The sequence below is a fragment of the Ovis aries genome, chromosome 1 (assembly GCF_016772045.2).
Source record: "Ovis aries strain OAR_USU_Benz2616 breed Rambouillet chromosome 1, ARS-UI_Ramb_v3.0, whole genome shotgun sequence".
NCBI lineage: Eukaryota > Metazoa > Chordata > Mammalia > Artiodactyla > Bovidae > Ovis > Ovis aries.
In genome coordinates this window covers 204,173,964-204,199,338 of record NC_056054.1, presented here as the reverse complement: position 1 = coordinate 204,199,338, position 25,375 = coordinate 204,173,964, and the positions used below count along the sequence as shown (strand labels likewise).

Below are 25,375 nucleotides of genomic sequence, written 5' to 3'. Positions count from 1 at the left end.
GGCCTTGCCCTGACCTTTCACAACTGAGAAATGGTTTGTTGTTGTTGCATAGAATAAGAAAAGATGACACTTCAAAATCAAGTTTTTTAAAATTTTTGGTCAGCTCATGAGACACCCACTTACTAAGCTTTTTCACCTTTCCAGTTTGCTTCAAATGCTGAATGACGGTAGAATGGTCGAGATTGAGTTCTTTATCAACAACTTGTGTAGTTGTAAGAGGATCAGCTTTGATTGCTCTCAGTTGGTCATCGTCAACTTCTGATGGCTGGCCGCTATACTTCTAATCTTCAAGTCTCATTTCCTTTGCAAAACTTCTTGAATCACCATTGCACTGTACATTTGTTAGCAATTCCTGCACCAAATGTGTTGTTGATGTTGTGAGCTGTCTGCACTACATTATGACCTATTTTGAACTCGAATAAGAAAATCACTTGAATCTGCTTTTTGTCTATCATCATTACCATAGTCTAAAATAAATAGAAAATACACAGTAATAAATCATTACGTTAGCAAAAAAAAGTAAGAAATGCATATTAAAATGATGTATAACATAACCGCATTTATTTAAAAATGTATTCCAATATCAAATGGTAAAATTCAACAATGAAAAACCACAATTACTTGTTCACCAACCTTATTAATCAGATAAATGTGGCCTTTTGTATTTGGCTTCTTTCATTTAATTAGCGTGGTATATTCAGAGTTGATCTGTGTAGTAGCATGTGTCAGTACTTCATCCTTTTTTATTGCTTAAAAATCCATTGTATGACTGTTATCACATTTTGTTTATCCAGTCATCAAAGGATAGACATTTGAGTTGCTTCCATTTTTTTTCACTGTTATGAATAATGTTGTGAACATTCACACACATACAAGTTTTTGTCTGGACATAGGTTTTCAGTTCTGTTGGAAGATTTACCTAGGTGTGGAGTTGCCAGGTCACATAGTGATTCTGTGTTTAACTCTTTGAGGAACTGCCAAACTTTTCCACAGCAGCTGCGCTGTTTTACATTTCCACCAACAATGTGTGAAGGTTCACACTGTGTATTCTTTTTACATTTTTTGACAGTCTATATTTAATATTTGTGTGTGTTTAAATAGCTTCATTGAGGGACAGTTGGCATACCACAAACTGCACACACACAAACTGTATGACATGGTAAATTGTGATAAGTTTATGCATCTGTGAAAACATCACCACAGTCAAGATAGTAAACATATGCATTGGCCCCCAGTTTTTTCTCTTGTCCCTTCAGGATCCTTCTTTCTCCCCTCCCCATTGTTTCCTCATACCAGGAAAACCGCTGATCAGGTTTCTGTCATTATAGACGACTCCTCATTTTGTAAAAATGTTATCATTGTAGTATATTCTTTTTTCTTAAGCTGGCTTCCTTTTCTCCGTATTGTTTTGAGATTAATTCGTGTTGTGATGCATGTATCAGTTAATTCTTTTTTACTGATGAATATAGTGTATGGATGTGTTGCAGTTTGTTTATCCATTCACCTTTTAATGGACATTTGGGTTGTTTCTAGTTTTCGGCTATTACAAATAAAATTGCTGTGAACATTTGTTTTTGTATGAACATAAGCTTTTATTTCTCTTGGGTAATACATAGGGTGGAATGGCTGGGTCTCGTGGAGGTGGTGGTGCTGGTTCAGTCACTCAGTTGCGTCTGACTCTTGTGACCCCGTGGACTGTATAGCCTGCCAGGCTCCTCTTCCTGGGATTCTTCAGGCAAGAATACTGGAGTAGGTTGCCATTTCCTTCTCCAGGGGATCGTCCCAACCCAGGAATTGAACCTGGGTCTCCTGCATTGCAGGCAGGTTCTTTACCGACTTAGCTATAGACTGCCAAACTGTTTTCCAGAGTAGTTGTACTGTTTTTACCTTCCCACCACCAATGAATGCGAGTTCCAGCTATTTCACATTCTCTGTAGTTTTGTCTTTTCAACACACAGAGAAGTAACAAGAAAAGCATAAAGAGGCATAAAGACACCCATAATCCATCTCCCAGTTTAGTCTTTTTGGTATTTTCCTCTCCCTAAATAATGCATGTACATGGTTAGAAAATTCAAACATTGTAGTCAGGAGTGAAATGAAAAGCAAAATAACTACCCAGAGGCACCTATTGTTATTCATTTTTTATCCTTTCTTCTAGAAAAATCTACACAGCATCTACCAGCATTTGTGGGGGGTAGGGGGGATTGCTTTGCTCTTTATTCTAGTTTACATAGAAACGAAGTATACAAACCATTTGCACCTTGGTTTTTTTACTTTACAATGTATTTTAGAAGAATTTGCGTATCAGCACATTTATTTTAATGGCTACATTGCAAAAGAGTTTTGCTATAAGAAAACACAAATTTGGACTTTCCTGGAGGTGCAGTGGATAAGAATCCGCCAGTGCCGGGGACACGGGTTCAGTCCCTGGTCTGGGACGATTCCACATGCCATAGAGCATCTGAGCCCTGGAGCTGCAGTCACTGGAACCTGTACACTCCAGTGCCTGCGCTCTGCGACAAGGAGAGCCACCACAGTGAGAAGAAGCCCGCGCACCACACTGAAGAGTAGGCCCCGCTTGCTGTAACTGGAGAAAGCCCACACAAAGCAGCAGCGAAGACCCAGTGCATCCAAAAATAAATAAATATTTTGTTAAAAAATAAAGAAGAAAATATTAGTTTGTTTTAATGCATTTGATAATGTTAGGGAACTGTTTGAGTGTAATGTGGATTTCACATTTTACGTTTTTGTGTCATCTGCAAGAAATGCTAGGTAAATGCAAAAAAGTGCACCCTGCTGAACTGAACCACAGCAGAAATGTGCAGACCCCTTCTAGGTACACACCATTAGGTATCCTCCAGCAACCTCAGTTTACTTCTGTGTTAGGAGCTACACCTGTTCTCATCTGGTGTTAGTAAAGTTTTTTGTTGATTTCAGATTAGCCTACTACCACTTCATGGTAACTTACAAGCTGTAACCTTTCAATGCTCACTACCACAAGTAAAACTTAATTTCACAAGGTAAAGTGCTGTATTTATTGTCAGTTCAGTCAGTCAGTTCAGTTGCTCAGACGTGTCCTACTCTTTGCGACCCCATGAATCGCAGCACGCCAGGCCTCCCTGTCCATCACCAACTCCCGGAGTTCACTCACTCACATCCATCCAGTCAGTGATGCCATCCAGCCATCTCATCCTCTGTCGTCCCCTTCTCCTCCTGCCCCCAATCTCTCCCAGCATCAGGATCTTTTCCAATGAGTCAGGTCTTTGCATGAGGTGGCCAAAGTATTGGAGTTTCAGCTTTAGCATCATTCCTTCCAAAGAGATCCCAGGGCTGATCTCCTTCAGAATAGACTGGTTGGATCTCCTTGCAGTCCAAGGGACTCTCAAGAGTCTTCTCCAACACCACAGGTCAAAAGCATCATTTCTTCGGTGCTCAGCTTTCTTTATAGTTCAACTCTCACATCCATACATGACCACTGGAAAAACCATAGCTTTGACTAGACGGACCTTTGTTGACAAAGTAATGTCTCTGCTTTTGAATATGCTATCTAGGTTGGTCATAACTTTTCTTCCAAGGAGCAAGTGTCTTTTAATTTCATGGCTGCAGTCACCATCTGCAGTGATTTTGGAGCCCAAAAAAATAAAGTCTGCCACTGTTTCCCCATCTGTTTCCCATGAAGTGATGGGACCAAATGCCATGATCTTCGTTTTCTGAATGTTGAGCTTTAAGCCAACTTTTTCACTCTCCTCTTTCACTTTCATCAAGAGGCTTTTAGTTCCTCTTCACTTTCTGCCATAAGGATGGTGTCATCTGCATATCTGAGGTTATCAATATTTCTCCCAGCAATCTTGATTCCAGCTTGTGCTTCTTCCAGCCCAGCGTTTCTCATGATGTACTCTGCATATAAGTTAAATAAGCAGGGTGACAATATACAGCCTTGACGTACTCCTTTTCCTATTTGGAGCCAGTCTGTTGTTCCATGTCCAGTTCTAACTGTTGCTTCCTGACCTGCATACAGATTTCTCAAGAGGCAGGTTAGGTGGTCTGGTATTCCCATCTCTTTCAGAATTTTCCACAGTTTATTGTGATCCACACAGCCAAAGGCTTTGGCATAGTCAATAAGGCAGAAATCGATGTTTTTCTGGAACTCTCTTGCTTTTCCATGATTCAGCGGATGTTGGCAATTTGATCTCTGGTTCCTCTGCCTTTTTTAAAAGCAGCTTGAACATCTGGAAGTTCACGGTTCACGTATTGCTGAAGGCTGGCTTGGAGAATTTTGAGCATTACTTTACTAGCATGTGAGATGAGTGCAATTGTGCAGTAGTTTGCGCACTCTTTTGCATTTCCTTTCTTTGGGATTGAAAAGAAAACTGACCTTTTCCAGTCCTGTGGCCATTGCTGAGTTTTCCAAATTTGCTGGCATATTGAGTGCAGCATTTTCACAGCATCATCTTTCAGGATTTGAAATAGCTCAACTGGAATTCCATCACCTCCACTAGCTTTGTTTGTAGTGATGCTTCCTAAGGCCCACTTGACTTCACATTCCAGGATGTCTGGCTCTAGATGGGTGATCACACCATCGTGATTATCTGGATCGTGAAGATCTTTTTTGTACAGTTCTTCTGTGTATTCTTGCTACCTCTTCTTAATATTTATTGTAGCAGATATGTATTTCTTAACCCATTTAATGTGTAAAACTCTGCTGCCATTTTTATTAGATTCCCTTTTTGATTATCTTTTCTAAATTAAATGTCACTACTAAAATTTTTGAGTGTTGTGCCCAAACCCATTTTCCCCATAAGCCTTATGGTTTTCATTATGCAATTTTATTGTGTGATGATTTTTAGGAATGCATATGTCACATTACAGTGCAACTGATTTATCCCATCAGTTCAGTTCAATTCCGTTGCTCAGTCGTGTCCGACTCTTTGTGACCCCATGAACTGCAGCACACCAGGCCTCCCTGTCCATCACCCACTCCTGGAGTTCACTCAAACTCATGTCCATCGAGTCAGTGATGCCATCCAGCCATCTCATCCTCTGTCGTCCCCTTCTCCTCCTGCCCCCAATCCCTCCTAGCATCAGGGTCTTTTCCAATGAGTCAACTCTTCGCATGAGGTGGCCAAAATATTGGAGTTTCAGCTTTAGCATCAGTCCTTCCAATGAACACCCAGGACTGATCTCCTTCAGAATGGACTGGTTGGATTTCCTTGCAGTCCAAAGGACTCTCAAGAGTCTTCTCCAACACCACAGTTCAAAAGCATCAATTCTTCGGTGCTCAGCTTTCTTTCTAGTCCAACCCTTACATCCATACATGACCACTGGAAAAACCATACCCTTGACTAGACAGACCTTTGTTGCCAAAGTAATATCTCTGCTTTTTATTCCATAATATATACATAGTTTATTTTTAAAATTATTTTTGAAAATTGTGAAATACATCATATATATGCTAAAGAGCACATATAATAAGGTATGTTTTATTTTATTTTTTATTTATTATTATTTTTTTAATTTTTATTTTTACTTTATTTTACTTTACAATACTGTATTGGTTTTGCCATACATTGACATGAATCCACCACGGGAAGGTATGTTTTAAAGAAGACAATAAGGTATCAAAATACATACTTAGCTACAACCCAGCTTAAGAAATAGGAGATTGCTAATCCTTTGAACCTCTTTGTGTCCCTCTCATTGGTCATTTTATACTTTTTTGAATATCTGAACTATTCGATGAAAAAATTAAATTTTAAAGTGTTAACAGTCCGTGCCCCTGGTCTTGTTAATGTTGAATCCCCAGCTGACTGTCCTGCTTTCCTGAATGTGCACACATCATAGCACGTACATGCATATTTGGGGGAGGATAATCTGTAAATTGGTTTCTGTTTAAGGTTAATAAATCATGTTTGTCATTGTTATTTTTTTTTTGTAATAGCTTTCTTGAGATCTAATTCACATACCAGTGTAAGTGTATTTTTTTTTAGTATACCTACAAAATGGTGCAACTATTGCTATATCTAATTCCATAAAATGAATAGGTAGATTTTTGTAAATAGGTAGATTTTCTAGATTTAGGCAGTGTTTATCCAAAGAAAAACCAATTTTTTAAAAACGTCTTAGGTTTTAAGGTACTAGTTTTCTTTCTAGCATCTCAGCACCCGGTAGAAAGGCATGAGACTTATCCCCATAGGATTTATTGTCAGTTTGAAAGCTCTAGTGAAAAATCCCTGTTTAGTGAAGTGTGCAAGATTTGGCTTAATTTACATATTCTCAGTGACTGTGTCCAGGAGTTCGACACAGTCTTGATCTGGTCCAGTTCCTTCCTTTCCTTTCCAGCGGGGACTAAAGACAAATCTACAAACCACCACCCCCCCCCCTTTTTTTTTTTGGCTTCTCTTGGAAAGAAAACTTTATGGCTTCATTACTAAAATAACAAAATTGTCATATGAGTTAGAATCACCACTTTAGATAATTCCAATGATTTTTGTCCAAAAGTGGCTTTAAGGAAGTTACAGGGATGTTATATGGCCTACCTTCTGCCCACTTAAGAAGAATTTGCTGTAGGTATCTCAAAACTCCTAAACATCCCAGATGACTCAGTCTGGAGTATGTTAAAGGGATGGGGTAAAGGAACGGTAAAACCTACCTCAGGCCAGCTCTCCAGTTGTTGCAGTATAGAAGCAGGGCATCTATAATTTAGACTAGCTCCTTGATCTTAAATTCTTTTTCTTGTTACTTTGTAAGATTGGAGACAGAGTTCTGTCATGAATGCATCCTGGGACAGACCTTATATAGCAACTTCTGTGTCTTAAGCAGTTTTGTTTATAGTAGGAAAGTAGGTATCTTGGGCCTGAAATATGTAGTGCTTAAATAACAAAATATTTTTTTTTAGCTCAGCTGTTTACGTGTCACATTGGGATGGCCACATCAACTGAGTGGCTAACGTCACTTTGGTGCTAATAACCAGCCTCTGTCAGCTTCCCACCATTCAGGTCCAGTGTTAACATTGTGGCTGTTATAGGTCTAAAAAAAAGACCTATTTTTTTCCCATACCAGATGAGTTAAAGATGGAAAAGACATTAAATTTGTGGGTGGCAGACATGAATAGAAAGCAGGGTTCAGTACTACCCTGTTTTAGGCATTCACTGGTGGTCTTGAAACGTATCCCCCACAGATAAGGGGAGACTGCTGTGTACTTGGTTTTGTGTATAAAACCTAGTGTAGAATAACTAGGATTGAGTTTTTGTCAGTACCACCTTAAGTGAATATCAGAACAAAATCTTCTCTTAAGCTGGCTATTTTTAGTTTGCAAAATGTAATTTATGACATGGATGATATGTATTTGGATTACCGAAAGTCAATTGATTTAAATATTCCTAAAGGTCCAGTGTTAGACATATGTAGTGGAAATCACCTTGCTTCAGGATCTCCCCAGTACTTTATTGCTGGAAATAAAACTTTCTAGTCATGATGAACTATTCTTTTAATATCCTGCTGGATTTCATTTTGTATCTGTGCATATTTACAAATGAAATTGGACTGTCCTTTCCCTCTAAGGATGCCTTTTGACTATAGGTCTAGATATATTCTTTTCATTGATAATTTAAAAATAGTTTGTTATTGTTATTTTGTCTTTCATATCATAGTGAGTTTCTGTTATTGTCACGTTTAATTTTATTGAAATCAGAGAATATGCTTATAACATTTCCTAATTTTGCAGTTTCTTCATATAACTTATATTATTTAATGAATTTTTGTAGCTATTTCAAGCAATATTCCTTTAGGTTCAGAGTTGGAAAGTCTGGCTTGTAAATTGCATTATGTATGTCATCTGTATTTTTATCTGTTTTTTTTTTAATCTTCTAAATTTAGAGAGAGGCATGTTCAGATTCTCTTATGATTGTGATTTTCTTGAATTCTTGTGTTTCTGGTTTGTTCTGTATGTCTTGACACGATGTTTGATGTATAGTTTGATGTATCTTTGTGATTGTGTCTTTTAATAGTAACATACTCTTCTGTATTAAATGTTTTTTGCTTTAATTTATCTCTCTGTTATTAATCTTGCCATGGCTACTATCTTTTTGTTTGCATGTGTGTGTATATAATAATTCTGTGTCTGGCTTCTTTCACTTACCATAAGTATTTTGAGATTTATTCCTGTTGTTGGTTGGATCAGGAGTTCATTAGTTATACTACAGTTGTTTACCCATTCTCCTGTTTTGTTTTTTTGTAGATATTTTTGAAAAGTTTATTAGGTTAATAGGGGAGAATGGATTCTTTCATTCAAATGCTTAATAAAGGAGCACTGGTTGTCTTATTTACCAAGGAGAAGGTACTTTAAAATGAAAAATATAAAAAGAACAGGGCTGAAGAATTACAAAATCATTATTAACATGTTAGGAACATTGTATGGAAGCAGATGGAAAATGATTGTATTGCTACTCTCGTCCCCCCTCTTAAATCAGATAGGAAAAATCATCTTTAGTGAAAGCACAGAACTCAGTGATTCTGATGAGATTCAAATGCCATGAGATCATGGAACTGTATATTGATAAGGTACCTCACTTAGCAAAGTTTCAAAGAACCTTACCAGATTTAATTTTAAGAGTAGTCCATATCTTATACTGTTTGGTATTTGTAAGACAGGTTTCCAGGATTAGATTCTTTATAGAAATTCTACATCTTGTCTAGCTTAAGAACTTTTAGTAAGCCTTTGAGAACCTTTTACTAAGAATTTCTAGTGACTCTATATTACATCATTTTTTGTATTTAAATTACACAGTTTTCTTTAAAAATTTATTTTTATTTTGGCATTTATTTCAAAGTATAGAGCATTAAAAGATTTTGTCTTGTTTTTGGTCTTTAACCTTTTTCAAAAACTCAGACTTGTTTATCTTATTTGAATGGGTGTGATAACAGGGTAGTTTTGCTTTCTTACATTGTACATGGAAATGTGGGGAAATGCATATTTTTAAAGTTTAAGTTGATAGTGTTTACTTTTTATAAAGAGGCTATTTCAGAGAGACAAAAATTTTAAATTAGAGGATTCAGCATTACATACTTTCCTGAATTTGGATTTGGTCTCTTGGTATGGAGAAAATCCTTTCTCAAAAATTATAAACAGTAACTGAATAAAAAAGAACAGTTTACATGTCAGTATTCTTTTCAATTTCATTTGATTCAAAACCTTAAGAGGATTAATAGGATATTCTGTTTCAGACTTGTGCCTGACACTAACAGCTGTTCATATTTCCTTTTCATAAATCTCAGGGTTAAACAAGATGAATCCAAAACTTACTGTTACATGGATCATTTGTTACACATTCCACTCACTACATCATGGTGAGAGCCTGCCTTTAGCACATGTGCCTACCCTGAGCTAGCATATACTTGAATGTGCCATGTGTGTCCTTTAATATTGTTCTTTAGAACAGAAACAGATCTGAATTATTAAAAATGCTCATTAAGACATAAATCTTCCTGAATATGTTCGTCAGGAACTCAAATCTACACCCAGGGATAACAGGAAAGCTTCATTATAGTGGCTGCATGATATATGAATTACCTTGGCAGCATATGTTCACTCATTGGTTTCTTCCTTACTCAGCCCACCTCTGCTCCACCACCATATTCTTCTCTTTTCTTCCTTCTATTCTCCCAGTTTTAGAGCAGAAGTCAAGAGAGCATTTTGCTTTGTCCCTTAAGTGACAGTAAAACAAAAGACTGTGTTCTTCAAGAATCCCCAGCCTTTTGTGGGAGGAGCCACCATTGCTCAAGAGAGTACCTGGGGAGATGAGGTGTGGGAGGAGAATATGAAGATTATGAAATCCACAGGATGAATGAGTGAAGGTGGTGCTGGACTCACTCATCTTTATAGATAATCCAGTAAGACTCTTGGCAAACTGTAGAAGATAGTTGGTCACTGAGGAAATGGTATGGCTCAAAACAGATGGGAAAATGGACTGTATCTCCCTCTGATTCCAGGTTTATCTTGAGTAGGAGGTTTTTTTCATTGTTGTTTTTCTGTATGCAAGGAAAAGGAATGGGGTTTATTGATTTTTAAGAAAGTATTCTTTGTGTGACTGCCCAAGATTTTTTCAGGGTTTCTGTAACTATTTGCAGGCCAAATGAAGAAGGCTAGAAGAATAATACCTTACTCACACTTTTTAAAAGCTTTAAAAATAGAAAATAATAGTTGGATTCAGGACCTCTCCAAAAATACTCACCTGTATTCTAAATTAGAGCTGGTAGGTGATGATTGTGAACGAACATTAATTTAGAACGAACATTGATTTAGAATGTTTATAAATGTTGGGGGATTTTTATAAATGCTGTAGGACATTTTAAGGCTTCAGTTCAGTTCAGTCGCTCAGTCATGTCCGACTCTTTGCGACCCCATGAACCGCAGCACACCAAGCCTCCCTGTCCATCACCAGCTCCCGGAGTTTACCCAAATTCATGTCCATTGAGTCGGTGATGCCATGCAACCATCTCATCCTCTGTCGTCCCCTTCTCCTCCTGCCCTCCCCTTCTCCTCCTGCCCTCAATCTTTCCCAGCATCAGGGTCTTTTTAGGCTTAGGGCTGTTTTAAAGATAACAATGATAGGAAAAATGTTTTCCTAGATCCATGATTTACCTATATTCATAAAATTAGATAATGAGTCTCTCCCAGCCTCTCCCACTTGTACCTCTGAGATGAGTGAAGGAACTGGACTGAGAGCTGAGAGGCTTTTAAATTGTTCCTTTTGAACTCTGAGTGGATAAAATAAATATTTTCAAGTTAATGTTTTATTTTCATTAATTTTATTTTAAAACTTTATTGCTTTAGTAAATTCATATTGTATATTTTTGTCTTTGGTTAGATAAATAATCTCCATCAGTGGTAAAGGAGAGGTTTGGAAATCAGGGAGCTCTTCTTGGCTTTTCTGTGTCATAGATTAATCCTCTAAGGGGCATCTCCTCTAACCTCCCTGGACCTTTTTTCTTAGCTGTATGTCAGTAGACTCACTGCCTAGTAAGGGAAACACCAGCCATATGCAGTGCTTATTCAGCCTTTGTAATTTGACTACTTCAAATTGAGGTGTGTTCTAAGTGTAAAAGTCTTAGTGCAAAGATAAGAACATAAGATATCTTACTGATAATTTGTTTATATTGATTATATTATTACAATGATAATATTTTAGGTACATTAGTTAAATGAAATATATTATTAAAATTAATTTTTCCTTTTTAAAATGTGGCACTAGAAAAATTGTAATTCTGTTTGTGGCTCACATTATGTGTCGTTTGGACAGTGGTGATCTGGACAGCATTTCCTAAACTGGCTCATGAAATATTATAAATGAAACACACTGAAAGGAGGCATGTCAGAGGGAACTTCCTGAAGTGATAAAATGTTCTGCATCTCGGTTGTCCAGTTTAGTAGCTACTAACCACTTACGGCTATTGAGCACTTGAATGTGGCCATCAAAGTTTTGCATTCATTATGTCAGCAAATCTGGAAGACCCAGGAGTGGCCACAGGACTGGAAAAGGTCCTCATCCCAGTTCCCAAGAAGGGTAGTATCAAAGAATGTGCTAACCATTGGACAATCTCATTTATCTCCCATGCTAATAAAATCATGCTTAAAATCTTGCATGCTAGGCTTCAGCATTATGTGAACCCCAAATTTTCAGATGTCCAAGCTGGGTTTAGAAAAGGAAGAGGAACTAGAGATCAAATCGCCAACATTCATTGTATTGTAGAGAAAGCAAGGGAATTTCAGAAAAACATCTATCTCTGTTTCATCAACTATGCAGAAGCCTTTGACTGTGTGGATCATGACAAACTGTGGAAAGCTCTTAGAGAGATGGGAATACCTGACCATCTAACCTGTCTCCTGAGAAACCTATATGTGAATCAAGAAGCAACAGATGGAACCCTGTATGGAACAAGATCAAGAAAGGAGTACAACAGGGCTGTCTGCTGTCACCCTGTTTAACCTATACACTGAGCACATCATGAGAAATGCTGGGTTGGATGAGTTACAAGCTAGAATCAAGATAGGCAGGAGAAACATAAACTCAGCTGTGCAGATGATACCACTCTCATGGCAGAAAGCAAAAAGGAACTAAAGAGCCTCTTGACGAGGGTAAAGGGGGAGAGTGAAAGTGCTGGCTTAAGACTAAATATTAAAAAAACTAAGATCATGGCATTTGGCCCCATTACTGCAATGCAAATAGAAGGAGAAAATGTGGAAATAGTGACAGATTTCCTCTTCTTGGGCTCCAGAATCACTGGACAGGGACTGCGGCCATGAAATCGGAAGACGATTGCTTCTTGGCAGAAAAATGATGACAAACCTAGACAGTGTGTTGAAAAGCAGAGACATTACTCTTCCTACAAAGGTCTGTATAGCCAAGGCTATGTCTTCCCAGTGGTCATGTACCGTTGTGAGAGCTGGACTGTAAAGAGGGCAGAATGCCAGAGAATTGATGCCTTTGAGCTGTGGTGCTGGAGAAGACTCCTGAAAGTCTCTTGGACAGCAAGGGGATCAAATCAGTCAATCTTAAGGGAGATCAACCCTGAATATTCACTGGAAGGACTGATGCTGAAGCTCCTGTATTTTGGTCATCTGATGCAAACAACTGACTCATTGGAAAAGTCCCTGATGCTGGGAAAGATTGAGGGCAAAAGAAGAGGGCGTCAAGAGGATGAGATGGCTGGACAACATCGCTGATGGAGTAAACATGAACTTGGGCAAACTTTGGGAGATGGTGAGGGACAGAGAGGCCTGATGTGCTGCAGTCCATCGGGTTTCAAAGAGTCGGATATGACTGGGTGGCTGAACAACAACAACAGTGTTCTGAGATGTAGGAAAAGGAACTGAATTTTAAATTTTATTTAATTTGGATTAAGCTGAAACTCCAGTACTTTGGCCACCTCATGCGAAGAGTTGACTCATTGGAAAAGACTCTGATGCTGGGAGGGATTGGGGGCAGGAGGAGAAGGGAGCAACAGAGGATGAGATGGCTGGATGGCATCACTGACTCAATGGATGTGAGTCTGAGTGAACTCCGGGAGTTGGTGATGGACAGGGAGGCCTGCGATCGCAGCCTGCGTGCTGCGATTCATGGGGTCGCAGAGAGTCAGTCAGACACGACTGAGCAACTGAACTGAACTTAACTTTAAGGAGCTGCATATGACTAGAGGCTCATGTATTGGGACAGTGCAGATTTAAAGCCTTATGGGATCGTTTTATTCAAAGACTTGTATACCTAGGACTTGTTTACTGTATTGCAAGCTTGTTAGTTTAATATGTCTATACAGTTTGTTATGAATAATAATAATTGGTAACAGTAGTATTTATTAAGTACCTATTATATAGCCTATACTGTGTAAGTACCAGAGAAAGGATTTGTACAATAAATTATTTACTGAGACACATTGCTCATATTCTGTAATACACTTGATGTACTGTGGATTTCAGGATACTGTGTGGGCTTACCATGTTTTCATGAAAATCTGTTTTTTTTCCTTTTCCTTATGAAGGCCATTCTGTGAAAGCCAGGCTTCTTTTGGAAAGTCTAAATGATGTGTTGCCTTGTTAAAGTATTTTCTCTTGATAGGAAAATCCATGTTTTAAAACAGATGGTGGTGATTTTTTTTTCAGTGAACCTTTGGAGTTAGTTATGCCTTTGATTTTAAAAAGGATGTGTGTGTATTTACATAGACTTATAAGCTTCTGTATTATATAATATTTATTCCCTTTGTATGTGTGTACACGTATAAGTGTTGAGACCAAGCAGTATTATTAATTAATGTATTATTGCTTCACAGTGAAGAACGAATGTCATCATGTCTGGCATCAAGCGAACAATCAAAGAAGCTGACCCTGATTATGAGGATGTATCTGTGGCCCTTCCGAATAAGCGGCATAAAGCAATTGAGAATTCAGGTAGAAATTCACCTGCCTTAGGAAATTATTTCTTTGTTGACATATGCCTTGCTGTTAGATTTATAGGAAATTAAATGCATTTCCACTATTGTGTGTATTTTGAAGAAGTTTATGAGAGGGATTAGCTAAGTGCTGTGTTTCATAGTAATATACCATGTGTACCATAAAAGGACAGAACATAAAGCAGGTACACTGTGAACGCATTAATAATGAAACAGGCTTTAACTTTTAACTGTCATTGTATGTTAGATGTGATCGTAGTCTTAGCAATGTGTGTACTAAAATGTGAAATGATTATAGGTGGTACATGAATTGTGGGTTTTATTTTAATATTAATATCAATAGAAAAGATAATGATCTCTTCAGATTTGTAGTCTCAGGGCTACTGCTTAGGATAAAACTAACTTTTTTTTAATTTTTAATTTTATTGGAGTGTGTGTGTGCGCACGCATAGTCAGTCAGTCATGTTTGACTCTTTGCGACCCTATAGACTGTAGCCTGCCAGGCTCCTCTGTCCATGGGATTCTCCAGGCAAGAATACTAGAGTAGGTTGCCATTTCCTGCTCCAGGGCATCTTCTCGACCCAGGGATCAAACCTGTGTTTCTGTATTTACTGTGTTGACAGTCAGATTTCTGAACACTGTGCCACCTGGGAAGATGCTTTATTGGAGTAGAGTTGATTTACAATTGTTTTTAGATTCTTTTCTCATATAGGTTATCACAGAATGTTGAGTAGAGTTCCCTGTGCTTTACAGTAGGTTCTTGTTTGTTATCTAACTTACATATAGTAATGTGTATATATTCATGCCAAACTCCTTATTTAACCCCCCAAGAGCTAACGTTTTTAAAGAATATTATTTAATGCCTTAATTAGATATTTCACATGGTTCTCAGATGTGGTAGGTAACTTGAAGGTGGAATATAAATGACGGAAATTTGGGAAACACTGATCTCTGTACTTAGCTCTGGTGGGGGCGCAGAGGCATTAAGTTACTTGCCTAAGATCATATAATTAGTGGAAGACCAAATCATCTACAATTACCCAGAATGTTTTAAGCTATCTGAAAAAAAAAAAGTGGCTATATTTGAGTTTTTAAAACAAAATATTGCTGTTTATTTAAATAATAAATCTATGTAAGTTAGTACAGCTAGTTGAAGATCTCAGAGTCATACATAAGGTATTGTAGCTCCACAAACATCAAGGACCCCAAGGTTAATGGTGAAGGAAACTCTTGTCTGTGTAGGTGCAGTCAAGTCATAGGGACCCCAGAAGTCTCTGTGGACTGAAAGTTATTAAATCAAATTCCAAATAATAAAAACATCTCACTGCAGCTTTTCTTCCAATTCAGTTGTAATTTTATTTAGAAGGATATGTCATTTGCTTTCAAAAACAAGTCCAATAAATATGAAAGTATCATGAAACTTAAATTCATTATTCAAATGCATAGCATGGCATATCAGTTTTTATAATAAAAATAAGAATTGGGAAAGCTGATTGTTTTAGGAAACATCATAATTTCAACTTTAATCTAACGTGTTCCCAGACATTTTATTAGCGTTATTTTTCCTTGTTCCATGAAAGAGATATTTTAGAATTATTTCTGAGGAGCTTATGATAAATCCACCTTCAGTGATAACAGTCTCTGACTTTGATTTAGCCTCCCCTAAGATAATCGGCTGGTTTCTATATACAGGGTTTATGTATACAAGGATACATACCATAAAACTAGGCAATATTCGTTTCATCAGATATGAGGAAAGCTAGTCATTTGCTTCAATGCAGGCATATCCACAAGAATGCTTATGCCAGCACTAGTTTTAAATTGGCAGTCTAGTGGCATATATTATGGGGAGAAAATGACATAGGTGATCAAGGGTCCAAATTTTCTCTGTAATTTTTTAAATACCCCAAAGCCGGTGGTAGTTATTTCATAATACAGACACAGGATCATTATGCAAAATCCCAGGTTTTTCATTCAACTTTTTTTATTCTCTTGTAATCAGTCTACATTTCATAGTATATTTTAACTCTTTGAATTACGTATTACTTTGAGCAGTCATTATCTGAATTGAATTGCTTTCAGAGACGTCTTTTTTGCTGTATCCTTCAGGTAGTTGTGATCAGAAACTACTGACTTGCTTGCTAGATCTTAACTTCTGCCTTCTTATGAACTGCTCTTAGGTCACAGACTGCCTCTCCTTGTAGCTAACTCTTTACTTTCTACCTTGAGGTTATGGTTTTTTGGAAGTCACCACGTTTCTCTCAGAATCATCATAGGTTTCTTTTTCTTTTTTGGTAATTTTATTTTGATATGGTTTCAGTCAGGAAAATCACAAGGAAAACTTGTATGTCTTTTTCCCAGATTAATTTACCAGTTGTTTTCATTTTGCCTCAGTTGGTTTATCATTCTTTCCTCCCACCCCCAACCCAAACACACAAGTGCATTTATGCAAGCAGATATATGCCATGGGCGGAACTCCGCCCATGGCAGATATATATGCACATCATTTTTTTCTAAATCATCAGAAGATATATTAGACACTTGTAAAGTGAAGTGAAGTCGCTCAGTCGTGTCCGACTCTATGGTCTGTAGCCTACCAGGCTCCTCAGTCCATGGGATTTTCCAAGCAAGAATACTGGAGTGGGTTGTCATTTCCTTCTCCAAGACACTTGTAAACACTTGTGTATTTCCTTGGAACAGATTTCTTATGTAACCATAGTACAATTATCAGAAGTAGGAAATTTTAACATTTTACATCATATCTAATCTGCAGTCCACATTCAAGATTTACTAGTTGTCCCAGTATTATAACTGTTGCCCCCTCTCCAGAATCATGCAGTTAGTTTAGTTGTTATATCTCTTAGTCTCTTGTGGTCACCTCAACTTTTCTTTGTCTTTCTTGACTTTAATATTTGATTATATAGGCCAGTTAATTTTGTAGTATCCTTCAATTTAGGGTTGTCGGATGTTCACTGTCGTTAGAGGCAGCATTTTTAGAAGGAGTGCCACAGAGCGGTGGAATCTTGTCAGCGCATCATGTCAGAAAACATAATATCAGTTTGCTTGAATATTAGTGATGTTAACTTTTCATTATTGGTTGTGGTGATCATAATTAGGCTTCTCCACTTCAGAGGTACTGTTCTGGGATTGCTTTTGTTGCTTGAATCAAGATAGCAACTGACTAACTGCATGCTAACTTGGATTATTTTATGTTCTTCGTGCAGCTCGAGATGCTGCTGTGCAGAAAATTGAGACTATTATCAAGGAACAATTTGCACTTGAAATGAAGAATAAGGAACATGAAATTGAGGTCATTGACCAGGTATAATGATCTTATAGTGAAAAAAACAAAACTATTAAAAAAACTGTATGTAATGAACTTTTAAAATCTGTTGAAGTAGAATTATAGTGTATTTTTCCCCTCTGATGGGTTCTTTTAAAAGGTGCTTTCTCATTTCATGGGAGAAAGACCTATCTATGGTGGTTTTTTTTTTTCTTCAAATGAAATGGTGCAAAAAGATAAAGAAAAAAATCACTTGAAATTCTATCCCAAAAGGTAATTCCTGTTTGCTCTTGTGCTTTGTGGACAACCACAAATAAATGTCTTTGTGGACATTTCTCAGTGAATATACATATTTATTAATATGTCTATATATTCTTGCAAAAATCATATTTTGTCATCCTTTTAAATATTTTGCCAGTCTGAGGTGGGAATGGTCATTTCTATTAGTTTTTCTTTGATTACTTTTCAGGGTCATCTGCATTTCTTATTTATGAATCATTTGTGTATATTTTCTGTTATTTCCATTTTTAAAAATAATTAACATTTATTTTAGCGACTAATTGAGGCAAGAAGGATGATGGATAAACTTCGTGCCTGCATTGTTGCAAACTACTATGCTTCTGCAGGACTTCTGAAAGTTTCTGAGGTAAGTTTTCCTCATAAGCAGTCATTTCTGGCCACCTATATAGATGTGTGAAGAGAAATTAGTGTTGATGTAGAATCCCTGCCTTCAAAAATTTCTCATATTGACCTTTTAAATTCAGGAAGCCTAGCCTGCCTTCCTGGGTATATATTAATACATACAGTTATCATTGTGTTCACTCATATCCTTCAGTTATACCTCTCTGCACTGTCAATAATGATAACAAACATTTTATTTTCTTTCACTTAATTCTTCTTTAACTAATTTTTAGCACTGTTGTTAGGTTGTATAGATACAAAGATGAGTGCACCTCAGTTTTAACTTGCCTTATTCCTCTCATTTCCTTATAGTTGGCTTTGGAGTAAATTATAGATCGATTGATTTTTCTCTGACCTTTTACTGCTAATGAATGGCAGTTTTTAGTTTCAGTAAATTTACCCTATTCAAGAAGTCCTAATTTTTTTCCTGGCTACTTTTTTGGAAAATTTTCAAATACATAGAAAAGGTGAAATAAGTACTTGTTTATGCATCACTTAGCTTCAACGATTTTAACAATTTGCCAAGTTTACTTTATCATCTTTATTTTTCTTTGAAACCTTAAAAAGTAAGTTCCAAGCATCATGATGCTTCATCCCTAAATACTTAATCCTAAGATTGTCTTCTATGTAGTCATAATACCTAAGAGATGAGCCCCTAATATTATCTGATAACCAATCCATATTCAGATTTTTCTCAGTTTTCCCCAAAATATCTTCAAAGTTGGTGTGTTTTTTTTGGCAGGATTCAGTCAGGGTTCATGGAGGGGAGTGTGGTGGCATACTGCTTTGCGTCATTCCCTGTGGTTTCTACCGATAAGAGATACCTGTTATGTATGGGTCTTCTTGTCATCACGTGGAGCTTTAGAGTATCTATGATACTTGGAGAAATTTGAAGCATTATTTGAGATTAATCTTAGATAGTAGTTAGATAGATATTAATCTTAGATAGCAGAAGTTTCTGTATTACATTTTAGAGTCTGAACTACTTTTCTTGGGCTACCATAACAAGTTACCACAAACCTGATAGCTTAAAACAACAGGAGTTTATTATCTCGTGCTTCTAGAAGATAGCAGGCCAAGATCAAGATGTGTTGGGTAGGCCATGCTCCCTCAAGACTCTAGGGAAGGATTCTTCTCCTAACATCTGGTGGTTACTGGCAGTACCTGGCATTGCTTGGCTTATAGCTGCATCATTCCAGTTTCTGCCTTTAACTTCACATGGACTTTTCTCTCTATGTGTCTTCTCTTTCTTTTTGTATCCAACTTTCCTTCTTGTAGTACAGTAGTCATTTGAGTGAAAGTGAAGTGAAGTCACTCAGTCGTGCCCGACTCTTTGCGACCACATGGACTATAGCCTACCAGGCTCCTCCATCCATGGGATTTTCCAGGCAAGAATACTGGCGTGGGTTGCTGTTTCCTTCTCCAGGAGATCTTCCTGACCCAGGGATTGAATCTGGGTTTCCTACATCTGAGCTACCAGAGTGAGGCCTCCCCAAATCCAATATGACATCATCTTAACTTGATTACATCTGAAAAGAACTGATTCTCAAATAGAAACATTCATAGGTTCTAGGTGGACAAGAATTTGTGGGAGATAACTGTTCAACTGAGGGCAGATTCCAATGTCATCTGTTATACAGCTTGCCATTGGAGTCAACAAGATGGACATCAAGCACTGGCAGCTGCATTACATAGGACTGTAGCTCCTCTGAAGAGCTGGTTATTCATTTGATGTTTTGTTGTCCTTTTTTTAAAAAAACTATTTAACAGTACTGAACTGTGCTATTTGATGGTCTAGAAATGCACTGATTTTTGTTATATTCTGATTAGGATTTATTTAAGGATATTTAGGTATGTTTTTGTCTATTATCATCTACCACTTAAAATTTATTTTTAGTTTGCTCTAACAAAATACATTTATAGCCGTAAACTTTCATTTTTGAAACTAGGCCTTGTTGCTTTGAACTCTGAAATACTAGCCTCTGACTCTCTTACTCACTAAAACAATTATTTTAATTTCAATTAAATAATTTCTAAAACTTGCTTCTTGGAAGTAACTACAGTGTATCAGTAGTACAGTATATCTGTATCAAGTAACAACATTTCTTATTTTTTGTGTAAGTAATAAGACACAAAAAATACCCTAGGCTGGCTTCAGTACTGGACTGTACTATATTTTATCCTATGTGGGAGTCTTTTTATGTATGCTTTTAAAAATCTTTATATTTTTTATAGGAGTGTTTTATTTAGAGCGGATGATGTATTTGAATCAAGCAATATCAGACTTATTTTTTAAAGTCAGATCTGACTTCCATGTGTTACTATTAATATATATTTATCTTTACTTTTCATTTACCTTCTGAGAACTTGAATCTTTAGCTTTTAGTGTTAGGACCTTTGCATAATTATTTCTCATTCTGTACTTTTTATTGATTTGGTCTCTATTTTATGGGGGTAGGTGACTCAGATGGTAAAGAATCTGCCTGCAGTGCAGGAGACCTGATTAGTCCCTGGGTCGGAAAGATCCCTGGAGAAGGAGATGGCTGCCCACTCCAGTATTCTTGCCTGGAGAGTTCCGTAGACAGAAGAGCCTGGTGGGCTATAGTCCATGGGGTCACAAAGAGTCAGACATGACTGAGTGACTAAGCACAGCACAACCGTGATCCCAAAATAGATAAGGGTTTTTGGAAAGATCAAATTTTTGCCTACTTTCGCTGGATATGATATAAAGTTTGTTTTGCTTACTTTTGTTTTTGCAGGGATCAAAGACATGTGATACAATGGTTTTTAATCATCCTGCTATCAAGAAATTTTTGGAATCACCATCTAGGTCATCATCTCCTGCCAATCAGAGATCAGAAACACCATCAGCCAATCATTCAGAAAGTGATTCTTTATCTCAACACAATGACTTCCTATCTGACAAAGACACTAACAGCAATATGGACATAGAAGAAAGATTGTCAAGCAACACGGAGCAGAGACCAAGCCGAAATACTGGAAGGGTATATAGTTGGATGGGTGGAAGGGAGCCAAAAGAGAAGGGAACCAATATTTATTAAGTATGCACACAGTATTTCATTTTATTGGAACCAAAATACAAGTTAATTATCACTTTTAGAGATGGGGAAACTCAGTCTCTATGAGGATAAGGTTATAGTTGTCCACAAGTATCAGAACTGAGAATCAAACCTCTGTCTTTCTGACTTTACAGTTCAAATCTCTGATCGTCACCCAACTCCCAGATGCCATTCATGTAGATAGGGTAGGAAAGAAACCTTGAGGAGTTAGCAGTACCTTAACTTTGCCCAAGGTTTTTCTACTTTATCAAGTTTATTCTCTCAAGAGCAGTGTCTCTTCAGTAGTTCCTCTTTGAAATTTGATGTTCTAAGATGCTTTAATAACTGAAAGAAACTTGAAAAATAATAAGTAGAATTGAAAGCTGTTCATTACTCTTTGATCCTGTCAGTTTGTTATTTGAATTCCCGTCTCACACTGCTCTGAAATTCTCGGTGTTATACTTGACTATCAAATCCCCATTGGATAAGACCAGTGGTTTTTCTCAACCAGATGTTCTGTGATAGAGGAAATTCCTAGGTTGCTTTCTACATACTCAGACATCAAAGATTTGATTATTTTTGATAAAAATATTTTCTGGGGACTTCCCTGGCAGTCCAGTGGTTAAGGCTGTACTTCCAAAAAAAAAAAAAAAAAAAGACTGCACTTCCAGTGCAGAGGGCATGGGTTCAGTCCCTGGTCGGGAAAACTAGGATCCTACATGCTATGTCATGATCCACCCACCCCACTCCAAAAAAAAAATTCTGATTACAAATTCATTCTGTTCATTGTTGAAAATTTTAAACTACAGAAAAGTAAGGGAGAACAGAAAAGTCATTCATAATTGTACTATCCCAAATCAAAACTGTTAATATTTGGATTTAGTTGTATAACTTATGCGGAAATACTGCATATGTTTTTCTTTTTTAATTAAGATGAATTTAGGTCATGCTAGTCATAGGATTCAGAAACCTGCTATCTTTTATGTAATATACATGCTCATGTTCATGTAACATACTAGTGTTTACTGTGTACCAGGCACTTCCTAAGAACTGTACAATACAATCTGAGATGCATACTATTATCACCCTTATTTTATAGATGAGGAAACTGAGACAGAGAAGTTAAGTGATTACCAAGATGATACATCCAGTAAATGTAAGGTCCAAGTCTTAAACACTGGCTGTCTTTCTCCATAGTCAAACTTTAACTTAACCATTATGTGTAAACTGCTTCATACTGAAAAATTTGTAATAGTATAGAAGGTTGGAAAAAAGGTAAATTTCATTGACCTTATCACCCATTCCCATTTCCCAGAGGTAACCGTTGTAGTAGTTTCCTGTGTATTCTTCCACATCCTGTTTGCATATACAAAGCCACTGTGTATGACTATTAAAAGCACACATATATGTGGAGTTACAGTGTACAGACTTTTTCTATAATAGAAAAATTACAGTAAAATTATTCTTTCATACTCTGAGAGGAGCCGTAAAACCAGAGAATTTTGTAATTAAAAAAAAGAAAAATTGAATTAGTCCATTTGTACCTTGTATGATTTTGTGGTTTCTACCTGTTGAAAATTGTCCAAATTGAAAATGAAATTTGATTATGATTTTTTTCTAGGACACTTCTAGTATTGCTGGCTCCCATAAAACAGAGCAGCGGAATACTGATCTTACAGGAGATGAGACTTCACGACTTTTTGTAAAGAAAACAATAGTAGTGGGCAATGTGTCCAAGTGAGTATTCAGTTGAATTGTCTCGATTTTCAGTCATCCAGTTTGGGTAATACTCTGGCGTATTATTATCATAGTATTACAGTAGGAATAGGCTTCAGGAATTCTTTTTCCCAGACTCTTAGTTGTTTTAAAAGTAAATGAAGGTCCAGAAACTTGAGACTGCTTCAGTGTGTCTGTTCATCTCTGACATGGAATAAAATTGTGCTTAGTAAAAAAAACTTTTTGCAGACATGAAGTTTTCTGTATTTTTTAAAAACACTTATTTGGTTGTGCCAGGTCTTAGTTGAAGCATGTGAGATCTAGTTCTCTGACCAGGGATCGAACCTAGGCCCCTGTGTAGGGAGCACAGAGTCCCAACCACTGGACCACCAGGAAAGTCCCACTTTTATATATTTTATTAAGCATGTAAGTGTGGATAACTTGGGAGGAACTTTGACTTCTTCTGATTTAGTTCTATCGTTAGGGGCCTTACCTAATTCCTAAAAATGTTTGTTTGGTTGCTCAAATTGAAATGTTTTAAATTTATAACAAAAGGTTATACAGTAGGTCTTCAAGATGGAATTCCTCCAAGCTAAAGGGCTATCTAACGGTGTGTCTCATGCTGTCTAGTAGGAGCATCATCATTTTTGCCAAGTGTTTAGGAATGGGTAAAGACATAAATCTTCAACAGCTTAAGAATGTTCAGTCAGTTCAGTTCAGTTGCTCAGTCGTGGCCGACTCTTTGTGACCCCATAAATCACAGCATGCCAGGCCTCCCTGTCTATCACTAACTCCTGGAGTTCACTCAGACTCATGTCCATCGAGTTGGTGATACCATCCAGCCATCTCATCGTGTGTCCTCCCCTTCTCCTCCTGCCCCCAATCCCTCCCAGCATCAGGGTCTTTTCCAATGAGTCAACTCTTCCCATGAGGTGGCCAAAGTACTGGAGTTTCAGCTTCAGCATCAGTCCTTCCAAAGAACACCCAGGACTGATCTCCTTTAGGATGAACTGGTTGGATCTCCTTGCAGTCCAAGGGACTCTCAAGAGTCTTCTCCAACACCACAGTTCAGAAGCATCAATTCTTCGGCGCTCAGCTTTTTTCACAGTCCAACTCTCACATCCATACATGACTACTGGAAAAACCATAGCCTTGACTAGATGGACCTTTGTTGGCAAAGTAATACCTCTGCTTTTCAATATACTATCTAGGTTGGTCATAACTTTCCTTCCAAGGAGTAAGTGTCTTTTAATTTCATGGCTGCAATCACCATCTGCAGTGATTTTGGAGCCCAAAAAATAAAGTCTGCCACTGTTCCCACTGTTTCCCCATCTATTTGCCATGAAGTGATGGGACCAGATGCCATGATCTTCAGTTTCTGAATGTTGAGCTGTAAGCCAACTTTTTCACTCTCCTCTTTCACTTTCATCAAGAGTTTTTTAGTTCCTCTTCACTTTCTGCCATAAGGGTGGTGTCATCTGCATATCTGAGGTTATCAATATTTCTCCCAGCAATCTTAATTCCAGCTTGTGCTTCTTTCAGCCCAGCATTTCTCATGATGTACTCTGCATATAAGTTAAATAAACAGGGTGACAATATACAGCCTTGACGAACTCCTTTTCCTATTTGGAACCAGTCTGTTGTTCCATGTCCAGTTCTAACTGTTGCTTCCTGACCTGCATACAGGTTTCTCAAGAGGCAGGTCAGGTGGTCTGGTATTCCCATCGCTTTCAGAATTTTCCACAGTTTATTGTGATCCACACAGTCAAAGGCTTTGGCATAGTCAATAAAGCAGAAATAGATGTTTTTCTGGAACTCTCTTGCTTTTTCCATGATCCAGCAGATGCTGGCAATTTGATCTCTGGTTCCTCTGCCTTTTCTAAAACCAGCTTGAACATTTGGAAGTGCACGGTTCATGTATTGGTGAAGCCTGGCTTGGAGAATTTTGAGCCTTACTTAACTAGCGTGTGAGATGAGTGCAAGTGTGGTGGTTTGCGCATTCTTTGGCATTGCCTTTCTTTGGGATTGGAATGAAAACTGACCTTTTCCAGTCCTGTGGCCATTGCTGAGTTTTCCAAATTTGCTGGCATATTGAGTGTAGCACTTTCACAGCATCATCTTTCAGGATTTGAAATAGCTTAACTGGAGTTCCATCACCTCCACTAGCTTTGTTCATAGTGATGCCTTCTAAGGCCCACTTGACTTCACATTCCAGGATATCTGGCTCTAGGTGAGTGATCAGACCATTGTGATTATCTGGGTCATGAAGATCTTTTTTGTACAGTTCTTCTGTGTATTCTTGCCACCTCTTCTTAATATCTTCTGCTTCTGTTAGGTCCTTAGCATTTCTGTCCTTTATTGAGCCCATCTTTGCATGAAATGTTCCCTTGGTATCTCTGATTTTCTTGAAGAGATCTCTAGTCTTTCCCATTCTGTTCTTTTCCTCTATTTCTTTGCATTGATTGCTGAGGAAGGCTTTCTTATCTCTTCTTGCTGTTCTTTGGAACTCTGCACTCAGATGCTTATATCTTTCCTTTTCTCCTTTGCTTTTCGCTTCTCTGCTTTTCACAGCTATTTGTAAGGCCTCCTCAGACAGCCATTTTGCTTTTTTTCATTTCTTTTCCTTGGGGATGGTCTTGATGCCTGTCTTCTGTATAGTGTTATGAACCTCTGTCCATAGTTCATCAGACACTCT

The 25,375-nt window shown here is 37.5% G+C and overlaps 1 protein-coding gene across 19 annotated transcripts in view; it reads left to right on the top strand.

Moving 5' to 3' along the window:
• YEATS2 (YEATS domain containing 2) overlaps nucleotides 1-25,375 on the top strand; it is a 115,644-nt gene that overhangs the window by 15,930 nt on the left and 74,339 nt on the right. For 18 of the 19 annotated variants that reach the window (XM_060419890.1, XM_060419892.1, XM_027957835.3 and 15 more), the window contains exons 2-6: nucleotides 13,822-13,939; nucleotides 17,166-17,263; nucleotides 17,778-17,870; nucleotides 20,665-20,910; nucleotides 22,586-22,701. In XM_060419890.1, coding sequence (XP_060275873.1) covers nucleotides 13,840-13,939; nucleotides 17,166-17,263; nucleotides 17,778-17,870; nucleotides 20,665-20,910; nucleotides 22,586-22,701 — 653 coding nt within the window. In that variant the 5' untranslated portion in view covers nucleotides 13,822-13,839. Of the gene's footprint in view, nucleotides 1-13,821; nucleotides 13,940-17,165; nucleotides 17,264-17,777; nucleotides 17,871-20,664; nucleotides 20,911-22,585; nucleotides 22,702-25,375 lie in introns of those variants that run through there. The other variant, XM_060419903.1, reaches the window with a different exon arrangement.